Here is a 21440-nt window from a genome sequence, read left to right on the forward strand (position 1 = left end):
CACCGTGGCATTTTTAGTACTACAGCTCCATAGTACAATTTGAGTTTAAGCATGGTGATACCTCTAGCACATTACTTCTGTTTTTGTTTTGGTGCTATGTAGGACACCCCCAACCTCAGTTCCTTCAAAACAGCAAAAAAACAGTCTTCGCTAGAAACTTTAGAAATGTTTCTGAATTTTCAATAGCAAAGGTATTTTGGTTTGTTGGTGTTTGTTCCTGCTATCAGGGTCTTCTCATGCTTACTGTCCCTCTATGACTTCATTCCTTATCCCTGGTTCCATTTGCTACTTTGTGACTTCATCAGAGGGCCACTTTAGCCCATGTGGGTCAGAGCTCCCAGGGGCCTTGTTTGTTCAGACTCAGTTTTGGAGATGGGTCTGGAACTGAGCTCTCTGCACCTCATCCTTGGGCACAAAGTGGAAGTCCACTTCCGGTTGGCTTCTGCATGTAGCAGGTGATGTGAATTTGGCTTCTGGAGCAGCGTTAAAGAGAGATGCTAAGGGTGTGCCTACTGTCCTTTCTAGAGTGCTTCTAACGGTTAGTCTAACCCATGGCGGTCTCCCCACCTTCCCAGGCCACGCAAACCAAAGTCCAAGCAGACCTAGAACTGCCCCAGCGACTGATGAAGCCGGGCCTAGAGAAAAACCCCAAATCTCAAGAAGAAGAGCCGTCATACATACTGAGGGCCACAGCTGCAGCTCAGACCCTAGCCAGTATCATCCGGTCTTGTTATGGCCCCTATGGCCGGCAGAAGTTTCTGGTGACTGCCAAGGGAGAAACGGTTTGTACAGGTCATGCCGCTGCCATCCTCAAGGCTCTGGAGCTCGAGCACCCAGCTGCCCAGTTAGTTCAAGAATTAGCCCAAACCCAGGCAGAGAACGCTGGGGATGCCACGGCCTTTGTTGTTCTCCTGACAGAAGCCTTGCTGGAGCAAGCCCATTACCTTCTGTGGGCCGGCCTAACTCCAACCCAGCTCCGGGAGGCCTTTGCCACGGCCACAGAGGAAGTCCTGGCCGCTCTGCCTTCCCTGGCCATCCGCTCTCTAGGGCCTTTGGAAGACCCTTCCTGGGCCCTCTATTCTGTGATGAATACTCACACTCTGTCCGACGCAGATTATTTAACCAAGCTTGTAGCTCAAGTGTGCTGGGTTAGCAGGGAGCCAAACGGCAACTTCAAGCCAGAGAGTATTGTCGTGTGCGTACTTGAGGGTGGGACGCTGACTGATTCCCGAATTTTTCCTGGAATAGCAATAGATGGGAAGGTCTGTGGACGAAAGACTGAGGTGCTAAATGATGTCAGAGTGGCCCTGTTCAATTGTCCCTTTGGTCCTACAAATCTGTTTGCAAAGGCCGGACCGCGTCTCTCCAACCCGGAAGAACTACTAAGATTTCGGAAACAAAGTGAACAAATGGAAAAGGAAATAGTCCAACTGGCCGTTATGGACATTAACGTGGCAGTGGTCTTGGGGGAAGTTAATGAGAAGTCAGTAGAGCAGGCCGACTACTGTGGCATCATGGTGATTCAAGCCAAGTCCCGAAAGGAGATTGTCTACCTGAGTGAGAAACTGGGTACTCCTCTCCTCAGTCGGCTCCTTCCTCCCCTGGAGCCTGGGAAGTGCCACAAGGTTTACAGGAAGGAGTTTGGTGAGAGTGCAATGATAATGTTTGAGTGGGAACATGAGATTGCACCTTTTCTCTCAGTGGTCCTTAGGGGACCCACCATCCAGGGACTTCGGGGTGCAGAGCAGGCTGTGTATTATGGCATTGATGCATTTTCTCAGCTGTGTCAAGATCCCAGACTGCTGCCAGGGGCCGGTGCCACAGAGATGGCTCTGGCAAAAATGCTAGAAGACAAAGGAAACCAACTGGCTGGCCCCAGTGGCCTGGGCTTCCAAGCATTTGCTCAAGCCCTGCGTTCTCTGCCGAAAACCCTGGCAGAGAATGCAGGCTTAGCTGCCCAATGTGTGATGGCAGAAATGAGTGGGTTTCATCAAGCTGGGAACTTCTTAATTGGAGTGGGAGCAGACGGTTTAGTAAACGTGAGTCTTGAAGGTATATGGGACATACTGAAGACTAAAGCCCAAGGGTTACAAGCAGTATCGGAGCTGGTGCAGCAGCTGGTGACTGTGGACCAGATTATAGTGGCCAGAAAGACGCCTGTGTACAGACAGATCATAAACCCCACCTCGGACACAAAGGTATCCTCACCCCTGAGAGCAAAATTCTTTGGAAAGTACATATAGTGACACACTAAATAAAGAATGGTCAGGATTGCAAAGTCACCTTCAAAATACAGATGTTTTCCTTTTCTGTCCCTCAAGTCTGGAGCTTCATTCATCCCTTCCTTCCTTCCTTCCTTCCTTCTTCCCTCCCTCCCTCCCTCCCTTCCTTTCTTTCTGTTGTTTTGTTTTGTTGTTGTTTGACGCAGTTTCTCTGTAATAGCTCTGGCTATTCTGAAATGGGCTTTATAGACCAGGTTGGCCTAAAACTCTCAGAGATCTGCCTGCCCCTGCCTCCCAGAATGCTGGGATTAAAGGCATACGCCACCACTGCCCAGCTCTGTGGCACATTTCTAAAAGATTTGTGTGTGTGTGTGTGTGTGTGTGTGTGTGTGTGTGTCTGTCTGTCTGTCTGTCTGTCTGTCTGTCTGTGTTCTGTGTGTTTGGGTGAGTGCATGTGTGTGCAAGAGGGACCCACTGAGGTCAGAGGAACATGTCATATCCCCTGGAGCTGGAATTTCAGGCAGCTGTGAAGGGTATGTGGGTGCTGGGAATGGAACCCAGGTCCTCTGTAAGAACAGCCGGTGCTCTTAACCACAGAGCTGTCTCTCCCCCAGCACATGAAGTCAGGCTGCAGAACAACAGATGAAGATCTGTACTTCCAGCAACTGGGAGGTCAGTACAGAAGGAGGATCAAGTCAATGTGAGACTCAGCTATATAGTGAGTTCCAGGTCAGTATGGGCTTTGTAAATAAGACCTGTTTCAAAAACAAAACAAACCCCTAACACTCCAGTTAGAGACAGGAAGAGCACGAATTCAAGGTCACCTTCAGCTATTCCTTGAGGACAGATTCAGTATGTAAGACCTTGCTTCAGAGAGAAGAGGGGAGAGGGAGAGAGTCTTTCTGGTAACCTAGCTCCACTCCAAGTCCCGACTTTTCTGTTTCCTATTTCTCTCTACCACACCTGTGTTTACAGTAACAGTAAGTGCAAAGATGCAGCCCTAACCATTTTAGTACCTGGATTTTGGGGGATGGGAAAAAAGAACAGTCACCTTTCCCCACCTCTGAACATCCCTTCTATGGTCTCACATGTGTGATGTCTAGACAACACTGTCACACTCCAAAAGCTCCAGTGCCAACTTAAAACAGTGGCCAGTCATTCTCTAATTATTATTATTTTCTTTAAAAGACAGTATTTTGAGACAAAATTAAAAAAAAAAAAAAAAACAGGGCCAGGCAGTGGTGGTGCACGCCTTTAATCCTGGCACTTGGGAGGCAGAGGCAGGCGGATTTCTGAGTTCAAGGCCAGCCTGGTCTACAGAGTTAGTTCCAGGACAGCCAGGGCTACACAGAGAAACCCTGTCTCAAAAACAAAACAACAACAACAACAACAACAACAAAATACAGGAAAAGGAGCCATATGCAAACTAATTTAAGTTGTATTTTTATTGGTTTAGGGTTTTTTCCTTCTTTTTCTTTTCTTATCTATTATTTTTAGAGATAGAGTTTTTCTATGTAGCCCTGGCTATCTTGGAACTAGCTCTGTAGACCAGGCTGGCCTCCAACTCATAGAGATCCATCTGCCTCTAGCTCCTAAGTGCTGGGATTACAGATGTGCCCCTACTGCCTGGCTATAGAATATATTCTGATTATGGTTCCCCTTACCAGTCCACATCTTTTTTCATCAGACATAATTTGAACCTGTGAGATGGTTGAGCAGGGAAAGATGCTTTCTGCCTAATGACCTGAGTTCCCCCCTAGAACCCACAAGATGGAAGGAGAGAACTGACTCCCACAAACTGTCCTTTGAGCACCCACTGTGTACTTGTTTTGGCACATGTCTGAGTACACATTACACACACACACAAACATAAATAAATACATAAAGCTATGATTATTGTGTTAATATAAATATGACTCCTCATTTTAGTTATAAATCTAAGATTCCAAAGAGTGGGATTGCAGGCATGCAGCAGCACACAAAGCTGTAAGTCTTCAGGCATCCAGACTTGACATAGTCCTGAGAACACAGATTTTCCCCAAGGGACATTGATATCACACAAGAGCAAAGGTGATGGCCAGTCACATAGCTACATACGACAGGACTCAAGGAAGAGGGCCTGAAGAGTGCAGCAAGCAAGACATGCCTGCAACTCAGATCTACCTGTTCTTCCACTCCACACTCCCCTTTAAGGCTCTAGGGATGGACCCAGGCCCCTGTGCATGCTGGGTAAACGCTGTAGCCTTCTCCACCCTGACAGTGTCCTGTGTTCTCAGGTTCTGTAGCCTGGGCTGATGGCCATCTCCGTCTTGCAGCCTGCCCCTGAGCTCTCTATACTTCATGCTCGACCTGAGAGGCAGCAGTGTGAGCATCAGTTATCAGTGAGGACTGAGCTGTTCCCAGTGTCAACCTGCAGGGCTGATGGACAACTTGAGCTTGAGAAGCAGTGGCCTGGGTGGCAGTTCCACACCAATGTGTCTGCTCCTCCTAGAACCAGAGTGGCAAGATTCTTAGTAATGTCTGTGTCACCTCCCAACACAGGGCGCCCAGCACTTCTCCTGCCAATGGAGAAGTAGACCAGAACTTTACCTTAGTTTGGGAGTGCCCCATCTGCTCTGGAGCTATAGGATGGAGGTCTCTTCCCAAGGCTTCAGTTCTCAGGCCTTGGCTGCTGGCTGGCTCCAGTGTCCTTTTCTGACATACACTTTTATTCTATCCCAGAAGTGGCAACGCCTGGGATTCGTCCCCATTCTGATGGACCTGCCAGAGCCTCCCAGCATCACTCTCATGGTTGCCTGTGAGTTGTTCTGATGAACTGAAAGGAGATGACAAGATGCAGGAAAACAGAAAAAGAGTGAAAACTTCTAGTTAGGAGAAGAGAGAGACAGGAAGCTGACCTGGTTTGGACAGTGGTGGAATGTGTTGTCTCCAAACCTTCGTCCACAAAATCCTTGCAGTCCTAAAGAAAAACATTATGTATTCCAAGTGGGGGTAGGGTGGGGACGGGAAAACAGCACACTTAACATGGAAGAGGAGTAGAAGCTACCCTGTCACTTACCCAGTCTCTTCAAGGATCCTTCCCAAGAGTCCCTCCTTTTCAGGTCTCCTTTTCAGCTTCCTTTGCCTGGCCTCACAGGCTAAGCACTCTTGGTACATAGGCAAAGGGCTTGTGAAAGCCAGAGTTCAAAAGAACAGGGGCTGTAGCTAGCACACAACTCAGTTGTTAAGAAGACTTGCCTAATGCTGGACTTTCTGAATTCCAAACCAGCTTGACATACATAGCAAGTTCCAGGCCTCCAAATAGATAGAGATAGATAGGATAGATAGATAGATAGATAGATAGATAGATAGATAGATAGATAGATAGATAGACAGATGATAGACAGAGCAAATTGTGGGAGTAAACAACCACTTTCTGATTGGATTTAAGTCCACCCCCACAAGATGAAATCCATACCTGACACCATTACCTCGGCAAGAACCTAAGACAGGTCTCAGGTCCTACAGGGGAACTACTACTGTTTCATTGCTGTATGGAACCTAATGATTCATTACACAAATAGACCAATGAGTCTCTCAAATGTCTTCTGAGAAGCTGCTGTTTGCAGCTTAATAGTGACCCACAAGTGGCCAGGTGTAGAGAAGAAGACATCACAGAGTGCTCAGCCCTAAAAGAAACATCTATACAACACTACTACCCTATCAAGGCTTGGGGATCATTGCAGAGAAGGCGTGGGAGCCATGAAGACATGTATCTTCTGGATCTATCAAGATGGCTGCAAATACGAACTCACCGTAGGAACTGTAACAGCTTGTATAATATGTCTGAAAGCCCTAAGCAGATCAAATCCCGGCATGGATAGGTAAGCTAACCATGAAACCCTAGCCCTAGCCGAGGAGCTACTGGGTGGTTGTCAGCACCTGGATAGAGAGTGACAGTCGTCGAAGAGTATAGCCACTGGTAAGTAGACCACTCTCAAATGGAAAACCACACAGCCCAGATTATGGGCAGCACAAAGTGCTCTTGAAGAATTTAAAAAGAAAAAAAGAAGAATAGTGGTCAGGGGTAATGGCACCTGCCTTTAATCCCAGTATTATTGAGGCAGAGACAGGCAGATCACTGTGGGTTTGAGGCCAGCCTATGAGTTTCAGGATTGTCAAGGCTATGTAGAGAAACCCTGAAAAGGAGAAAAAGAAAGAGAGAGAGAGAGACAGAGAGACAGAGAGAGAGAAAGAAAGAGGGGAAGAAAGAGGGAAAGAAAGAAAGAAAGGAAGGAAGGAAGGAAGGAAGGAAGAAAGAAAGAAAGAAAGAAAGAAAGAAAGAAGAAAGAACAGCTTTGTGGGTAGGACAAAGCAGGGTGGATTCTGGAAAGAGTGGGGGAGATAATGGTCAAAATATGTTGTATGAAACTCTCAAAGAACTAAAAAAATTTTTTAAATATCTTAGGGCTAAAAAGATAGCTTAGTCATTATTGATTCCTATGCCCTATGCTTAAAAAAGAAAAAAAAAAAAAAGGACAATTTTAAGGAAACAGCTTTTTTTTTTTTCCAGACACAACAGGTGTGGTGGTTTGAATAGGAATGGCTCTCACAGCCTCAAGTGTGTGAATGCTTGGCCCACTATTGGAGTGGGTGTGGCCTTGTTGGAGTGGGCGTGGCCTTGTTGGAGTGGGTGTGGCCTTGTTGGAGTGGGTGTGGCCTTGTTGGAGTGGGTGTGGCCTTGTTGGAGTGGGTGTGGCCTTGTTGGAGGAAGTGTCTCACTGTGGGGTTGGACCTTGAGGTCTCCTATGCTCAAGCTCTGCCCAGTGAGAAAGAGTCCCCTTCTGCTGCCTTCTGATCAAAATGTAGAACTCTTTGCTCCTCCAGAGCACCAAGTAAGTCAGCCTGCACGGTGTCATGCTTCTGAGCCATGATAATGGACAGAATCTCTGAAACTGTAAGCCACCCCCAGTTACATGTTTTCCTTTATAAGAGTTGCCATGGTCATGGTGTCTCTTCACAGCAATGAAACCCAAAAACAGGGCGTAGGCATATATGAACTTAGAGATTGTGACGGTATGTACAAGATACACACACACACACACAGAAACACACACACACACATACACACACCCCTCCTCAGTCTTGGCTTCCAGTGTCTGCTGACTGCAGAAGACCAACGGGCAAGGCTCTTGCTGTGGCTGTCTCCCTGAGGTTAGCCTCGTGGCAGGCACTTGAGTTCTGTGCTAGCAATTCTCCTCAGAAGAGGATACATCGGACAACTCAAAGATCCTCATGAAGACACAAACTGGGCATCACTTTATGTTCTATGCCCACGTTCATGTTGATGGTGGTCCAATATTATTATTGTCACTTTACAAAAAGGCAACCAGACTACAGCAGTATTTTTTTTTAAAAAGTTTGCAAAACTACTTTTGATGCTTTTTCCATTAGATTGTTGTTGTTGTTGTTTTGTTTTTCGAGACAGGGTTTCTCTGTGTAGCCCTGGCTGTCCTGGAACTCACTCTGCAGACCAGGCTGGCCTCGAACTCAGAAATCCGCCTGCCTCTGCCTCCCAAGTGCTGGGATTAAAGGCCTGCGCCACCACCGCCGGCTTTCCTTTGCCTTTTAAAGACAGAGTCTCTCTGTGTAGCCTTGGCTGTCCTAGAATTTACTTTGTAGACCATGCTGGCTTCAGAACTCAGATATCCAGCCGCCTCTGCTCCCCTGAGAACTGGGATTAAAGGGGTGGCTGTGAGTTGCTATGTGGGTGCCAGAAATAGAACCCTGGTCCTCTGCAAAAGCAACCAATGCCCTGGAACCCTAGAAGACAGATAATGCCTGCCTAGTACTAATCAATTTCAAGGTTTTTTTGAGGAGCCCAAACCCACAACAGGTACATCTCTGTGGCTTTCTCTTATTCTCTCCTTGGTAACACATGCCCACTTGGCTCTCTGCCTGCCTATCCTTCTTCCTTCTTGCTTTCTTGGTGCTTTTCCTCATATATATATATATTCCTCATATATATATATATATCTTCTGTCTGTCTGTCTGTCTGTCTGTCTGTCTGTGTATCACATCTTTAATCCCAGTACTCTAGTAATTAGGAGGCAGAGCCAGATACGCCATTTTGGTAGCTCTCCAGTTAGATCTCTTACAAAAGTTTTCCCCTCTTGTCTTTTTGATAAGTGACATAAGTGCAGTGGCCCTGGAGAGGCCTCACACAGAGCTCTAGCTGATGAGGGTCACAGGACAGAGTCCACCCTCCTTCACCCTGACCTTCCACTGAGGTCCCTGCAGCTAGAGACATAGTCCAGGATAGATGCATTCTAAGACCAAGGGTAGACTCAGATGGCAGTCCTCAAGGTCCAAACCAGCTCAGAGCCATACCACACTCTGCCGTCCCTTGGCCATCCAAGTGGCAGAGGGATTGAAGCAAGGGATACACCCGAGTTCCCTGCCTTCTCTAGTTTGTTCAGCTTTCTCCACCATATCTCCACCCATTATCTCCAGTAGTACATTTGGGGGGGGGGGTAACTCTTTTTAGAAGACTAAAACTACCCCAGGGAGACAAGTCACAAAATGCCCTTGCAACAGGCTGCCTCTTCCTGAGAGTATTATGTCCTCCTAAAACAGGGGCTCAGAGAGACAGCCCTGGTGTGCAGCTATTAATCCAACTCTGGTCCTACAAGCCTTCCTTCCCACTCACTCTCTTGGGAACACCCAGACAGCACTTCAGCAGCAGGTGCCCCTCACCACCCTCACAGCAGGTCTGGTTAGAGGATGCCTGCAAAGACCAGACAGGTACCCTTTTGCATCAGGGCAAGCTTACCCACTGAATGTATTTGTCCCCTTCCCCTCCCCCAGAATAGTACAAGTGAGTTATTTCCCCAAATCTGGACATAATCTCCAATTCTCATACCAACCCAGAACATGGTCAAGACCAGTATTAGAAGCCCCGCTTGAAGATGTTCCCGTGTTTCCACCAGTCAGAGATAGTTGATATATCTAGGTTGGGTATTGGGTTACACTTCTGATTGAGCATTACCAAGCTTATAATAAAGCCTTTGATTAACATTTTAAAAAATTGTATAAAAGCAAAAAGGAAAAGGGGGCATGGGATAGGGGCTTTCTAGGGAGGGGAATTGGGGAAAGGGGATGGCATCTGAAATGTAAATAAAATATCCAATAAAAAAATAAAAAAGAAGCCCCGCTTTTGACAGAGGAAGAAACTGAGACTAATATGGGGTTGGGGTGGCTGGCAGTTCCCACACCTGTAGGAGGAATACCTGTGAGGTGTGACTCCCCAAGCCCTTCCATTTCTAAACTAAACTGTGTCCATTCTTCAATTTGATTCACCTGAAAAGATGCTAGTGGTGAGTGTCCTTTGAGAACCTGAGATGGATGATCCACTTGATGACAGGTTAATTCTCCTTTTTTTTTTTTTTTTTTTTTTTTTTTTTTTTTTTTTTTTTTTTTTTTTTTTTTGGTTTTTCCAGACAGGGTTTCTCTGTGTAGCCCTGGCTGTCCTGGAACTCACTCTGTAGACCAGGCTGGCCTCGAACTCAGAAATCCGCCTGCCTCTGCCTCCCAAGTGCTGGGATTAAAGGCGTGCGCCACCACCGCCAGGCCAGGTTAATTCTCCTAAACCGTTAGTTCTTACATTCCACTCTTCCAGTGGTCCTCAAGGACAAGGACACTGCAGCGCTCAAGACCTATTCTAATCCCACAGTAGGCTCCCTGCCCTAGGGAGAGGACCACGTGACTATCCTGTGCGCACCAGTCCCACCCTGTCTACCCTGCCCAGGGCGTGATCTGCTCAACACTTCCCATTCCCCTGGGCTGGGGAACTCTGGCCTGGAATTCAGGAAGCAGAGCACCTTTGAGCCGGAGCTGTGCTCAGTGCTTGCTGAGCTCACCGGAGATCCTGGGTCAGTCCATAGCTGGGAGCAACCGGTAACAGCAGACTTGAACAAAAAGTTTTAGCTAAAGGGATGTCCACAGAAATTTTATTTTGAATTTTCACTTTTATTGAAAATGGATTTTTTTTGCCGGGCGGTGGTGGCGCACGCCTTTAATCCTAGCACTTGGGAGGCAGAGGCAGGCGGATTTCTGAGTTCGAGGCCAGCCTGGTCTACAGAGTGAGTTCCAGGATAGATAGCCAGGACTGCACAGAGAAACTCTGTCTCGAAAAAAAAAAAACAAAAACAAAACAAAACAAAAAAAAAAAAAAAAAAGAAAAGAAAAAAGAAAATGATTTTTTTTCATACAATATATTCTGATCATGTTTTTCCCTCTTTCCACATCCTCCCTAACCCTCTCCTCACTTTTGGTTTGATACGTTTGTTTTTTATAAACAGGGTCTCATGCAGGCCAGGCTGGCCTCAAATTCACGTGGCTACTTAGGCTAGCCTTGACCACATGATCAACCTGCTTCTACATACCACCACACCCAGCTTGGGACTGGGTAGTTGTGAGCAAATACAAGCGTCTTTGTAAAGTGTCTTTATCCCTAAAATTGATACACAGGGAGTCACAGAGAGCCAAAGTTAACCAGCGGTCACCAACCTTGCCCTGCATGTTTGGGGCATGCAGGTTTGGTGCTACATTTAAACTCCAGGGCAGCTGCTCTAAAACAGCCCTAGCCAAAGTCTGTGTCATATAAAGACCAGACAGGTCCAGCCACTGAAAGTGCTGGAGTGGGTGGGGGGTGGGTGGGTAAGAAGAACCTCTTTTTTTGGCGGGGAATGTGTGTGTGTGTGAACCTCTTTTTTTCTGTGTTCTTGCCCTTCCGGATGGCAGGAACCTCCAGGGCTGCAGCTGGGATCCAAGACCTGTCAACGGGAACCGGATTTCTTCCCCTCCCCCACTGGAACTAGCATCCAGCAGAGCCTGGAGCTTCCCTCGGGAAAAGGGGCTGCCTGCCAAGTATCTGCCCACCTGGGGCCAGGGCCAGGGCCAGGTTAGACTCTATATAGTCTGTGCACAGCCTGAAACAAAGTGGGCAGAAGGGTTTCCTTGAGTCCACATGCCTTGTTTCTTACTCTGCTCATCAAGAAACAACAGGAAATAAAGTAAGAAAATGAAAGAGTCATAAACAAGAATAGCTACTCTCCCAATTCTCGTTCACAGGTGTGTCTACACCACGGGGCCAAGCCAACAGGAAGACTGGGTCGCATCTCACGGAGCCATTTGTTTATCCACTAAGCATTTGCTAAACCTGCCCTAGGAAATAGAAAAGGCCCGGTTTGGAGGGAGAAGGGGAACCAGCCATTTTAAGTGAACAAGAAGGCTTCAGACTGTGCAGCAGGCAGGCTTTGAAGGAAGTAACCAGGAGAGGACAGACAGGACTTGGTTGGGGGCAGGGAAAGGACCTATTTCAGATCAGCTGACACTTAAAGCTGAGTTACCTGAGAAGTCTGAAGAAACGCTACTCCAGACAAGCCAGGAAGCCTCAAGTGCAAAGTTCGAAATGGGAACCCCTGAGGGAAGGTCCTCAGTGTCCCTGGACTGCAGTGAGCAACAAGTTAGGTTCTTACAAAGCTGGGCCTCCCTGGGCCAGGATCTGGAAGCTATAAGAACTCAAGGGGCAGCCTAAAAGGCTGTTGAGAAGGCCACTTCTGTCATTAGGAATGCCTTACAGAGCCTAACCTGCATGACCACAGGATCATCTGTTTCAGTAATTTTTAAAAAGTCACTAGTATCTTCCTCCCTACACCCACTGAAAGTGGGTGTAGGGAGTGGCAGAGTAAGTGGGTCAGGGTCTTTTGTAGCCCAGGCTGGACTTGAACTCCTGAATTTACTTCAGCCTCCCTAGAACTGGGCTTACAGGCAAGGATCAGCACACTGAACAGCTGTTTCGTTGTTGAGCTGGTTTCAAATAGCTGACCTTGAACTCCCCAAGAGGCTGGCCTTAAATTCCTCCTGCCCCCAAATCCCAAGTACCAGAATTACCACAATGGGGATTAAGACAACCCCCGGAAGACAGGGTCTCAATATACAGCTCTGACTGGCCTGGAATCTGTAATCCTCCCTTGACTCACCAGCAAAGATTAGGATTCCTCTTTTCAAATAAATTTCTCTTGGAGGCTAAATTACACCTGTGCAGTTCTATCAGTTTATTTCCACTCTCAAAAACGATTTAAAAAGCTAGCTCAATTATAAAACGTACACATGCAAAATTTAAATGTCAATATTGCATAAACAATGGAAATTTGACTGCTACCTACGAAAGGCATCCTATAATTTTGGAGTAACAAATTTGGTCACTTTAGGAACTAAGTCCTGGGGGCTGCGGAGATGTCTCAGAGGTACAGAGCACTGGCTCTTCCAGAGGACTTTGGTTCAATTCTGAGCACCTACATGGTAGCTTGGGACTATAACTCCCAAGCTGGGATCTGACATCCTCACACAGACATACACGCAGGCAAAACATCAATGCACATAAAATGAAAATTAATTAATTAAAAAAATAATTCAGTCCTGGGGTGGAGAGATGGCTCCTCCTGCAGAGGAGCACCCAAGTCAGGTGGCCCACAACCAGCAGCTCCAAGAACCCGGCGCCCTCTCTGGCTTCTACAGTCATACCCCGTACTAAGTAACCAGCGAGTTCCAAACCAGTCAGAGTTACAAAGGAAGAGGTGAGATCCTGTTTCAAGAAACTCTCCAAACCTAACACACACACCAAAAGAATCACTACCACCACCACCACCACCAAAAAAAAAAAAAAAAAAAAAAAAAGTTTGAATGATCTGGGCCATCCAGTTCGTTCGATATTCCCTTTCTGGAACCAAAACCAGCTAATATTGATACTGATGTTCATCACTTAACCTCTCTCTTCCCGATTTTGAAATGAGGTCTGTTCCACTCAGCCGAGCTTAAGGAGCTGTGTGAGGGAATGAAGGCGGTGTGCGTGGGAGGTGGGGGTGGGAAGAAGGAGAATGAGTTGAAGAAGGGGCGGGGTCCGGAGGCAAGTTAGTGTTGATCGCGGCTGCACTGAGTTTGGGACCGGGACCAGGTTTCCAGGCCCAGGCTCCCAGACTCGCAGAAAGCAGAAAGAAACGCAGCAAAAAGGGAAGGAAGGCGACAGAAACCGGGAATGCCCGCGGGAACAGACTCAACATCGACCAGCTGGGATCCTCCGCGAACCGTAGGAGGCAGGGCGCCTGGAGCGAGAGGCCAATAGGAGGACGAGCCGAAAGAGGAGCGACGCAAAGCCAACCAGAGGACCCGCCAGACTAGGGGCGGGGCCTCTGGGACGAAGCCAATGACAGGGAGAGCGGCCTAAGAACTCGTGACCAATGGCAGGGCTGCTGGGATGGGGCGTGGCCAGTGGCAAGGAGTATGACCTGGGCGAGGCCAATGGGAGCTCGAGGGTGGGGGAGGAGCCAGACCCGGAAGGCAGTGGGGGCGGGGAGCCGCGATGACAACCTGTCAAGTCCACTTCGGGACGAACTAGGTCACGCGCTTCTTGTAGCTCCAGCGCCCCCGCCCCGCGAGGCCCTGCGGGTGGCCCTGGGGCCCAGCCGCTCCGCTTCCTCTTCCTGCCCACGGGGTGGGGGCGGGGCGGGCACCTGCCGTTCGCAGGCCCGCCGCAACCATCGGGCTGCAGAAGACCGCCTAGTCTCCGGCCCCGCGCCCACCGATCCGCGGGGAGCCAGATCCGCGATCTGCCGCGCCGGCCGTGGGCTCGGGAAAGCGCACAGCGCACTACTTGTCGCGGAGGGATCCGGCTCCCGCGGTTACCTGTCCTCCACTCGGAGCCGACCTCGGCCCAAGGGCCCGCAAGTCCGCTTCACGGAGAAGTAGTACAGGTTCGGATCCGCGCTGCAGACCTCACAATGGCGCGGGCTTCCAGCCACTGTCACGCAGCCTCCCGTACACTTATTCGCCCAGAGCTTCACTGCCTAGGGAACTGCGGCGGGGCCCTTCTCCCACTCGCTCATTCAGATGATGAGAACGTCCCCGCACGACTCCATGACGCTGTTTTAACAATGCACAACTCTGCGCTTCCAAACTGCACACACTTAAAGGTGACATGGCCACAGACGCTGGGTTGCAATATTATGTTGGGATTCTGCACTAATTATTTGAAAGCTTTCTTACAGTACTACAGCGAAAGGACAGATTACAAACATTTCATTTTCCTTCGAACATAGTACTTTAACCAATGAATATTTTGTGAATTACTATTCAGCATCTCTAGATTTTTAAAAAACCAAATGTAAAGACTTTGCCAAATGAGTGGTTCATCAGTGAAGGAATTCTGTTTTGCCTTTAAATTTTAGCTTTTATGGACGGCACATTATTTACAATATGCACAAATATAAATTTTGTACATTTAAAATAGCCCATATAGCCTTTTTGTAGTTCTCTTTTGAAGCTTCTCCCGTTCTGGAGATGCTTTCACTTCTATTAATCTTAAGTTTGGTTAAAAAATAGTGTTTAAATTAAATATAAAAAAAACCTAGCCTTCTCAATTAGCATTTACATTTGAAGAATGGCTTTTCATGTTTATTACCATGTAACATTACTAGGAATGGGATTGTGACGTTACTATCTTTTCATTATAACTCATTTTTTACAGACAGCTAATTTTTGAGAGGGAATTACTGCTCCTGCCTTTAATCAATTTGGTTAAGACTCCTCTGCCTCTAAATATATATAAATGTTTATATAAAACACTTGTATTAATTTTGGATGGAAGGCCTGTGCCACTGTGGGAGCATGAAGGTTAGAGGACAACTTGTGGGCCTCCTGTTCTTTTACCATGTGGCTCCTAGGGATGAAAGGCGTTCCCACCCTGTGACAGAGTCTCATGTAGCCTTAGCTGGCCTGGAACTCACCTGTATAGATCATGTTGACTGAAATCTAGATTCCTCTGCCTCTCTGTTGCTGGGATTAAAGATGTCCAACACTACCTCCTTCCGGCATTAAAAATCGTTTTTATACACCTCAGTTTTTATGTCATCTATATGTAGGTGCCCACTGATGCCAGAAGAAAGAATTGGATCTGCTGGAGTTAATTCCTGACTGTTGTGAGCCAGCTGTGGGTGCTGGCAAGTGATCTTGTGTCCTTGGAAGAAGCAACAAATCCTCTTAACCCAGGAGACAGCCTCCTGGCGACCCCTCCCTTTTGTTTTTAATTTCCAAGATGTTGAAGTCTTTTACTCCTGAAGGCCTTTGATTCTTCCATCTTCTTGGGAACAGAACCCAGAACTTGCCCATGCTCAGCACATCTGGTCATTCTTTACTGCTGGTTAATACTACGCAGACTATACAGCTACAAAGGTCTTCCTTCAACAAACAAACCTTGATATTGGCAATAAGCAAAGTCAACACCATCAAAACATGAGTATGAACTGCTGTCATTATGTCACGGACTGGGGACTTAGCCCATAGGTATTACAATAGGAAGTAATGTTAAAGTTAAAACTTAAAAAATACAGTGCAGTCATTTTGTTATATTAGGATATGTTATCACATCTTTAATGGAGAGTAGAAAAAATATTTTATTTTCTTTTTAAGGACAGGGCTATATGGGTGTAGTGGCAAATGCCATTAGTCTTAGTGCTTGGGGGGTCCAGCCTGGTATTCATAGCCAGTTCTAGGCCAGCCAAGGCTACATAGTGAGACTTTGTCTCAGATAGATAGATAGATAGATAGATAGATAGATAGATAGATAGATAGATAGATAGAATTAAGACAGGGTTTTGTAATACAGCCTTTATGGGTCCTCCTGCCTCCACTTCTCTAGTATAGAAGTAGCATACAGCATAACCCCAGTGTTACTGGCCTGAAGAGATAAAGGCCTATGTCACTAGGCACAACTTCATTTTCTTAAACGTTTTAATGTGATGTGTCACTTTAAAACTGGCCAATCGCATAAGAAAACAAACTACTTGGTGTGAGCAAGGAAGAGCTGCATCCTGGGCCCCCTGCCAACTGCAGCAGGAGGGAGAGCAGTCCTTCACCTACCCTGGGCAGCGCCTCCCTTGGGAGCTGGTAGAGCTGGCGAGCTGGTAGAGCTGGCGTTGGTGGTTTGTGTGTCCTGGAGCCAGGCCTGAGGGATTGAGTTCGGGAAAACTGGTCTTGTCCCTTGCATGCTGCCTCAGGCAAGGGGGCTGGCCCCGCCCCTTGCCTGGACAAAGCAGGAGAGCTGATAGGCTGAGCAACTCAGCTATTACCCAGGCCCAGATCCAAGGGCTTTTATGGCCCGCCCCAACATCTACCCCATCTGAACTGCTGGACCTTGTGAAGGGACCAGTCCTGCAGAACCAAAGCTGTAGGATCTCCATGGCAAGGGGCTACCACAGGATTTCCGAGAGGAGTCCTGATAAGGATCTAGTACTGATAGTGTAACAGAAGCCAGTGGCCTCGAACCAGTCCAATGACTCACTACAAAGAACATTTGCAGTGAAGCTGTTTGGACAAAAGGGTGTGACACCACTTCTACAAGATTCCCCCCCACCCCCACCCCAGGAGAGGTTATAAAGGCAGAGGGCAGGTACAGGGGGAGATGAATGGGATGGGGGTACATGATGTGAGAGTCACAAAGAATCATAAATTAAAAAAAAAAAAAGATACTCTTTCCATTTTTCTCAAATATCAAAGTTAGAAATAGGGCCTGTGTAATCCTGGAACTCAGGAAGCAGAATCAGTCTAGGTTACATATCTGGCTCTGAGCTAACTTGGTCTAAAATGTAAAATCAGGAGACCTTGTTTTACAAGACCAAAACACACTTAGAAGCTCAAAGACAATTGATTTCTCACCACAACTAAAAGAGGACAAAATCAGAAAGATTCCAGGTTTCCAATAGTGTTCTGTGAGCATGTCATTATGTACAGCCAAACGGTGTGGAGGTGCAGCTCGGTGGCAGAATGCTTCCCTAAGCATGCAAGAGGCCTTGGCTCAGCCTACAACATGGGCAAATGGGAAAAAGAATACTTGAAATCATGCATGTACCATGAGTTGGTTCTGTGAAAGAAATGGAAAGCAGACACCAGAGCTACAGGTGTTATTCTTTCCAGATTTCAAAGATATTTTCCCAGTGGCCTGCAGAGGACTGGGAAGTAAATAAGACACATGGCACACTGAGACACAGTGTGATGTCAGCACAGTGCAGAGATGGCTGCCACATTCCATCCTCCCCTGCTGCCATCCTCGAGGCCTGCTTCCTCAGAGGAAGACCATGTTCCAAATGGAGAGCCTCTGGGAGCTGAGATGGGATCTACATGATATCCCAGGTTATTTGTTTTAGCTTTTTGTGTTTTTTGGTTTGGGTATTTTGAGACAGGTTTCTTTGTGTTTAGCCTTGGCTGTCCTGGGACTCTATAGACCAGGCTGGCCTCGAACTCACAGAGATCTGCCTGCCTCTGCCTCCCAAATGCTGGGATTAAAGGCGTGTACCACCACCGAGGGGCTTCTAGGCTATTGAACTGTATATTATATGGGCTGACCACAAACTCACAGTGATGCTTCTGTCTCAGTTTCCAGATTGCTAAAATCAAACCCAGGGTGTATGTAAGACCATGCCCAGCAAATCCGTTTCTACCCTGAGTACCCCCAGGGCCAAGAATTGAGTTTAGAGCCTCACACATGCTAAGTAATCTCTCTACCACTGCATTCTAGTCCTAACCCAAGCCTGGCTCTTTCTCTGGTATCTTCTGTACTGTAATGGTCTTTTCTCTGTGCCTGTGTCTTGTTGTTATCCAGTCTTACTTGAATTGGGGTATTGAAACCCATCATTAATGACAGCTTTTTTTTCTTTTTCTGAGACAGGGTTGCATTAGCTCTGGCTGGCCCAAAACTCACTATGTAGACCAGGCTGGCCTTGAAAAGAGCAATTTGCCTGCCTCTGCTCCCTACTGCTAGGAAGCGTGCACCACCACACTCAGCTAATGACCTCATTTTAGCCAGTTACCTCCTGAGGGATCCTGTGTCCAAATACTCTGAAATCCAGAGGTTAACTTTTGAACATGTGAATTTATGGAGAAGGCACAAATCCCTCCATAATTGGACATGATGGGCTGGTAGGCTTATTAAAGGCGTTTAAGTTGTTGTCCTTACTAACAAAGCTGGACCTCCTTGGGCTGCCGGAAAGGAACGTGCCCTGAAGAGAGTGAAGGAGAGTTCCAGGGAGCTTAGTTCTCTGGAACTTTTGGCTGATTGGCTCTACAAGTACTGTAGGACTGAGGCAGGACAGAAAGATGGGATATTAGTGGAGCATAGGAAGGGAAATAAGGCTTCTCTGGACTTAGGTTGGAGTATACCAGCAGCTTGGAGACACAGAATATAGCAGAATTAACATGTGCTGCAAAGGTTATGATAGAAGAGACAATATTCCTTTTTGAATAGAGAGAGAGAGAGAGAGAGAGAGAGAGAGAGAGAGAGAGAGAGAGAGAGAGAAGAGAAGGGAAGGCAAGGCCATGACTGCTCCTAGGTGTGGAGGAGGAGGAGAAAATTTAGCATATGCAGGAGAGCACAGCTAGAGACAGACACATCTGGGAGTCTCCAGAATGATCATGACCCTGAGCCAAATGGGGAGGGGCGAGGGGGAGGGGGAGAGGGGGGATCCAGGACAGAGGACAAAGGTACAAAAAAGGGGCAGGTAACCAAAAAGTCTGGATTATACAAAGAAAAGCCTCTTTGGAAAGCAGCCCAGCCCCTAGGGTGGAAAGTTTAGGTTACAGGTTGGGGTTTGCCAGCCATACCGTGTGAGAGGAGGGACTGAGGGATGCTGGGAGAACCTGGAGGCCAGGTCCGATTCAATAGTTTAAAATAGACACCTCAGCCGATTGTCCCAGGTTTGATGTTTAACACTTTTATATAGTTGTTTGGTTTTGGCTGTTTGTTTTGAAGCCCTTGTTCGAATGTAGATCAAACTGGCCTTTAACTTGCTGAGGTCTGGTGGCCAATGCCTCCCAAATACTGGAATTAGAAAGGCGTCTGCTGCCGCACCTCGTATAGGAATGTTTTAAAAGAGAATGTTAAGATGGGGACCCGAGCAATGGCTCAGTGAAGAGCGCTTGCTGCTCTGCTTTCCAGCATTTGGTTCCTCAAGGCCACAGTAGTTGGCTCACAACTGTCACTCCATCTCTAGAGGAACCCATGGCCTCTTCTAACCGCCCAAAGCACTCCCCACCCCACACATGTGGCATGCACATATAGATATATAAATAAAAGTAAGTCTGAAAAAAAAAAGATTAGAGAAAGCAGTGAAATGTGTCTATGGGCGGGACATGTTGAGCCTGTAGGTAGAACCTGACTCTTCTCAGATATTTTCCAGGAATTTCACAAACAGGACTATCAGCTTTTGCTTACAGTAAAAATACCTGAACTTCAGTGAGCACGGCTTGTGACCTGGGGTGTGACCTTATCAGCAAGGAACCACCCTATGACCTCATCCACGGTCTTCAGTAACCCTTTGAGCTGTTTGGTAACCACCCAAATCCAGGGCTCTACGCATTGTGGTGCCTACAGTGTCCCTTGGGTCCTTGCTTCTCCCTCTTTCTAACCCCAGCCCCCTCCCCAGGTTAAACTTGTATTAAGTTCCTCTCCTGCTACTACACTCACGCTCTGCGTCCTACTGGCTGCTCCTGAGTCTTTCTGCAGTGAAGTCCAGAGTGGCAGCTTCACATGAAAAAAGAGGACTCTGCAAACTCAGGCACTGCTGAGGAAATGGAGTTGTTTCTGGCCCTACCTACTGGTACTGAAGGGATCAAGTGTGGTGGCTCACACCTGTCGTCCCAACAGAAGGACCATCTAAGCAGGAGGATGACCTCAAGTGTGAGACCAGCCATGGCTAGAGTAACACCTTGCCTCAAATAAATAAATACAAGTAAATAAAAAACTGGCGGTTAAATTTCTGGGCCTTTAACTCTGGTTGAGTCAGGAGGAGCAGAAGTTCAAGGTCATCTTTGAGGCCACCTTGGGGTTATATCAGAAACTACTTCAAACAACAAAGAAACTAGAATGAAGGATGTTTCCTTTTCAGAAACAGTAGGGATGGCACCAAGACTGGCACAGCTAGGCTGGCGCTGCTCTCGGACTGAGCCACACAGCCAGTCGTGACAGCATACAGTTTGTCCATCTCCAGTACTCAGCAGGCAAAGGCAGATAGATCTGTGAGGTCTAGGGCAGCCTAGGCCACGTAGAGAGACCTGAGACCCTGTCTCAAATATAATGCAATAAAATAATAAAATATTGACTGAAACCTCGTTTGGCATTCTTTGCCATGAGGAGTTCTCCAGTGTGTCTCATCCTCCATCCTGGTCTCTGCATGGCAGCCAGATCTGGTAAATGCTGGGGTCCAGGAATCGCCGTACAAACCGTATGAACACCAATACTAATTAAGCAAGAATAGTTTATTGAATGCACATCTTAATACTGATCAGACCAGGGACATAGCTCAGAATTATCTGAAGTATGACAACAGACATCTTTGTCTGTTAGCTTCTAAGGGAAAAAAAAACACAATGAGTTCATACGCAGGTGCAGGAAGTGCTGCCTGGTGGTCAACTCTGACTCAAAATATTTTTTAGACATAACAGTTCATACTGACCTTTAATTTGATGGGTCTTACATGAAGCTTTGTGGGATTTCTTAAGATTAACAAACATCATATAACCCAACAGGGGTTGTGGTTAGCATGACTCTGCTCTGAGTCAAGTTATTTTTCTGTGTCAATGACTGGCAGGTATATTACAGCCTCAATATGAAATAGCTGGAAGGCATGGGACAGAATGGCTACAGCTTTTGTTGGGGCTGGGGTCAGACCAGAATGGTAAACTAGTCTCTCTCTCTCTCTCTCTCTCTCTCTCTCTCTCTCTCTCTCTCTCTCCTCTCTCTTTCTCTCTCTCTTACTTCATTTATTTAGTATTGGGTCCATACCTGTTCTGCTGTGTGTGTCCAGTTTGCAGGAGTTATGGGTCTCAGTGATAAAATGCAGGCTCTGCACCAGGTGCCTGCTGAGCCATCTCATTGGCCACAGACTCTCTTTGCTCCATGTCATCTTAAATATTTCTTTATTTACTGGTCATGGTGGCTCAGGACTTTAAGCATTTGTGAGGCAAAGGTGAGAGGACCTCTGTGAGTTTAAGGCTAGCCTGGTCTACTCAACGAGATCCTGTCTTAAAACTAACAACAAATAAAAACCCTCTACGTCATTTCCCGTGTGAAGGAATGGCGCCCTGTCGAATCTGGCTAAGGTTGGCCCCACTGTCAGGCTCCGTCTGGGC

At 47.2% G+C, this 21440-nt stretch overlaps 2 protein-coding genes and 1 long non-coding RNA gene across 4 annotated transcripts; 2 read left to right on the top strand and 1 right to left on the bottom strand.

Annotated features, from left to right (window-relative positions):
* The first annotated feature begins 482 nt into the window (after positions 1 to 482).
* Cct8l2 (chaperonin containing TCP1 subunit 8 like 2) lies at positions 483 to 2276 on the top strand. Its single transcript, XM_034519746.2, has one exon. The coding sequence runs from the start codon at positions 552 to 554 to the stop codon at positions 2241 to 2243; it is 1692 nt and encodes a 563-aa protein (XP_034375637.1). The 5' UTR covers positions 483 to 551; the 3' UTR covers positions 2244 to 2276.
* Positions 2277 to 3662: 1386 nt separating this feature from the next.
* On the bottom strand, positions 3663 to 10406 carry LOC143434494 (uncharacterized). The gene is made up of 4 exons (XR_013103968.1): positions 5281 to 10406; positions 5120 to 5181; positions 4812 to 5037; positions 3663 to 4709 (listed from the first exon to the last, which is right to left on the bottom strand). It is a non-coding gene; the product is annotated as an uncharacterized LOC143434494 (long non-coding RNA).
* A 2779-nt stretch (positions 10407 to 13185) lies between these two features.
* On the top strand, positions 13186 to 15555 carry LOC117720945 (uncharacterized). Of its 2 annotated transcripts, none has more exons than XR_013103967.1 (2): positions 13186 to 14233; positions 15182 to 15555. XR_013103967.1 is itself a non-coding variant. In XM_076913272.1 (2 exons), the coding sequence occupies exon 1, from the start codon at positions 13545 to 13547 to the stop codon at positions 14007 to 14009; it is 465 nt and encodes a 154-aa protein (XP_076769387.1). In that variant the 5' UTR covers positions 13186 to 13544; the 3' UTR covers positions 14010 to 14014; positions 15182 to 15555. The 2 variants fall into 2 exon arrangements, 1 of the variants encoding a protein (XP_076769387.1); XM_076913272.1 differs by having other exon boundaries at positions 13186 to 14014.
* Positions 15556 to 21440: the final 5885 nt, after the last annotated feature.

The sequence above is a fragment of the Arvicanthis niloticus genome, chromosome 15 (genome assembly GCF_011762505.2).
Source record: "Arvicanthis niloticus isolate mArvNil1 chromosome 15, mArvNil1.pat.X, whole genome shotgun sequence".
Lineage (NCBI taxonomy): Eukaryota > Metazoa > Chordata > Mammalia > Rodentia > Muridae > Arvicanthis > Arvicanthis niloticus.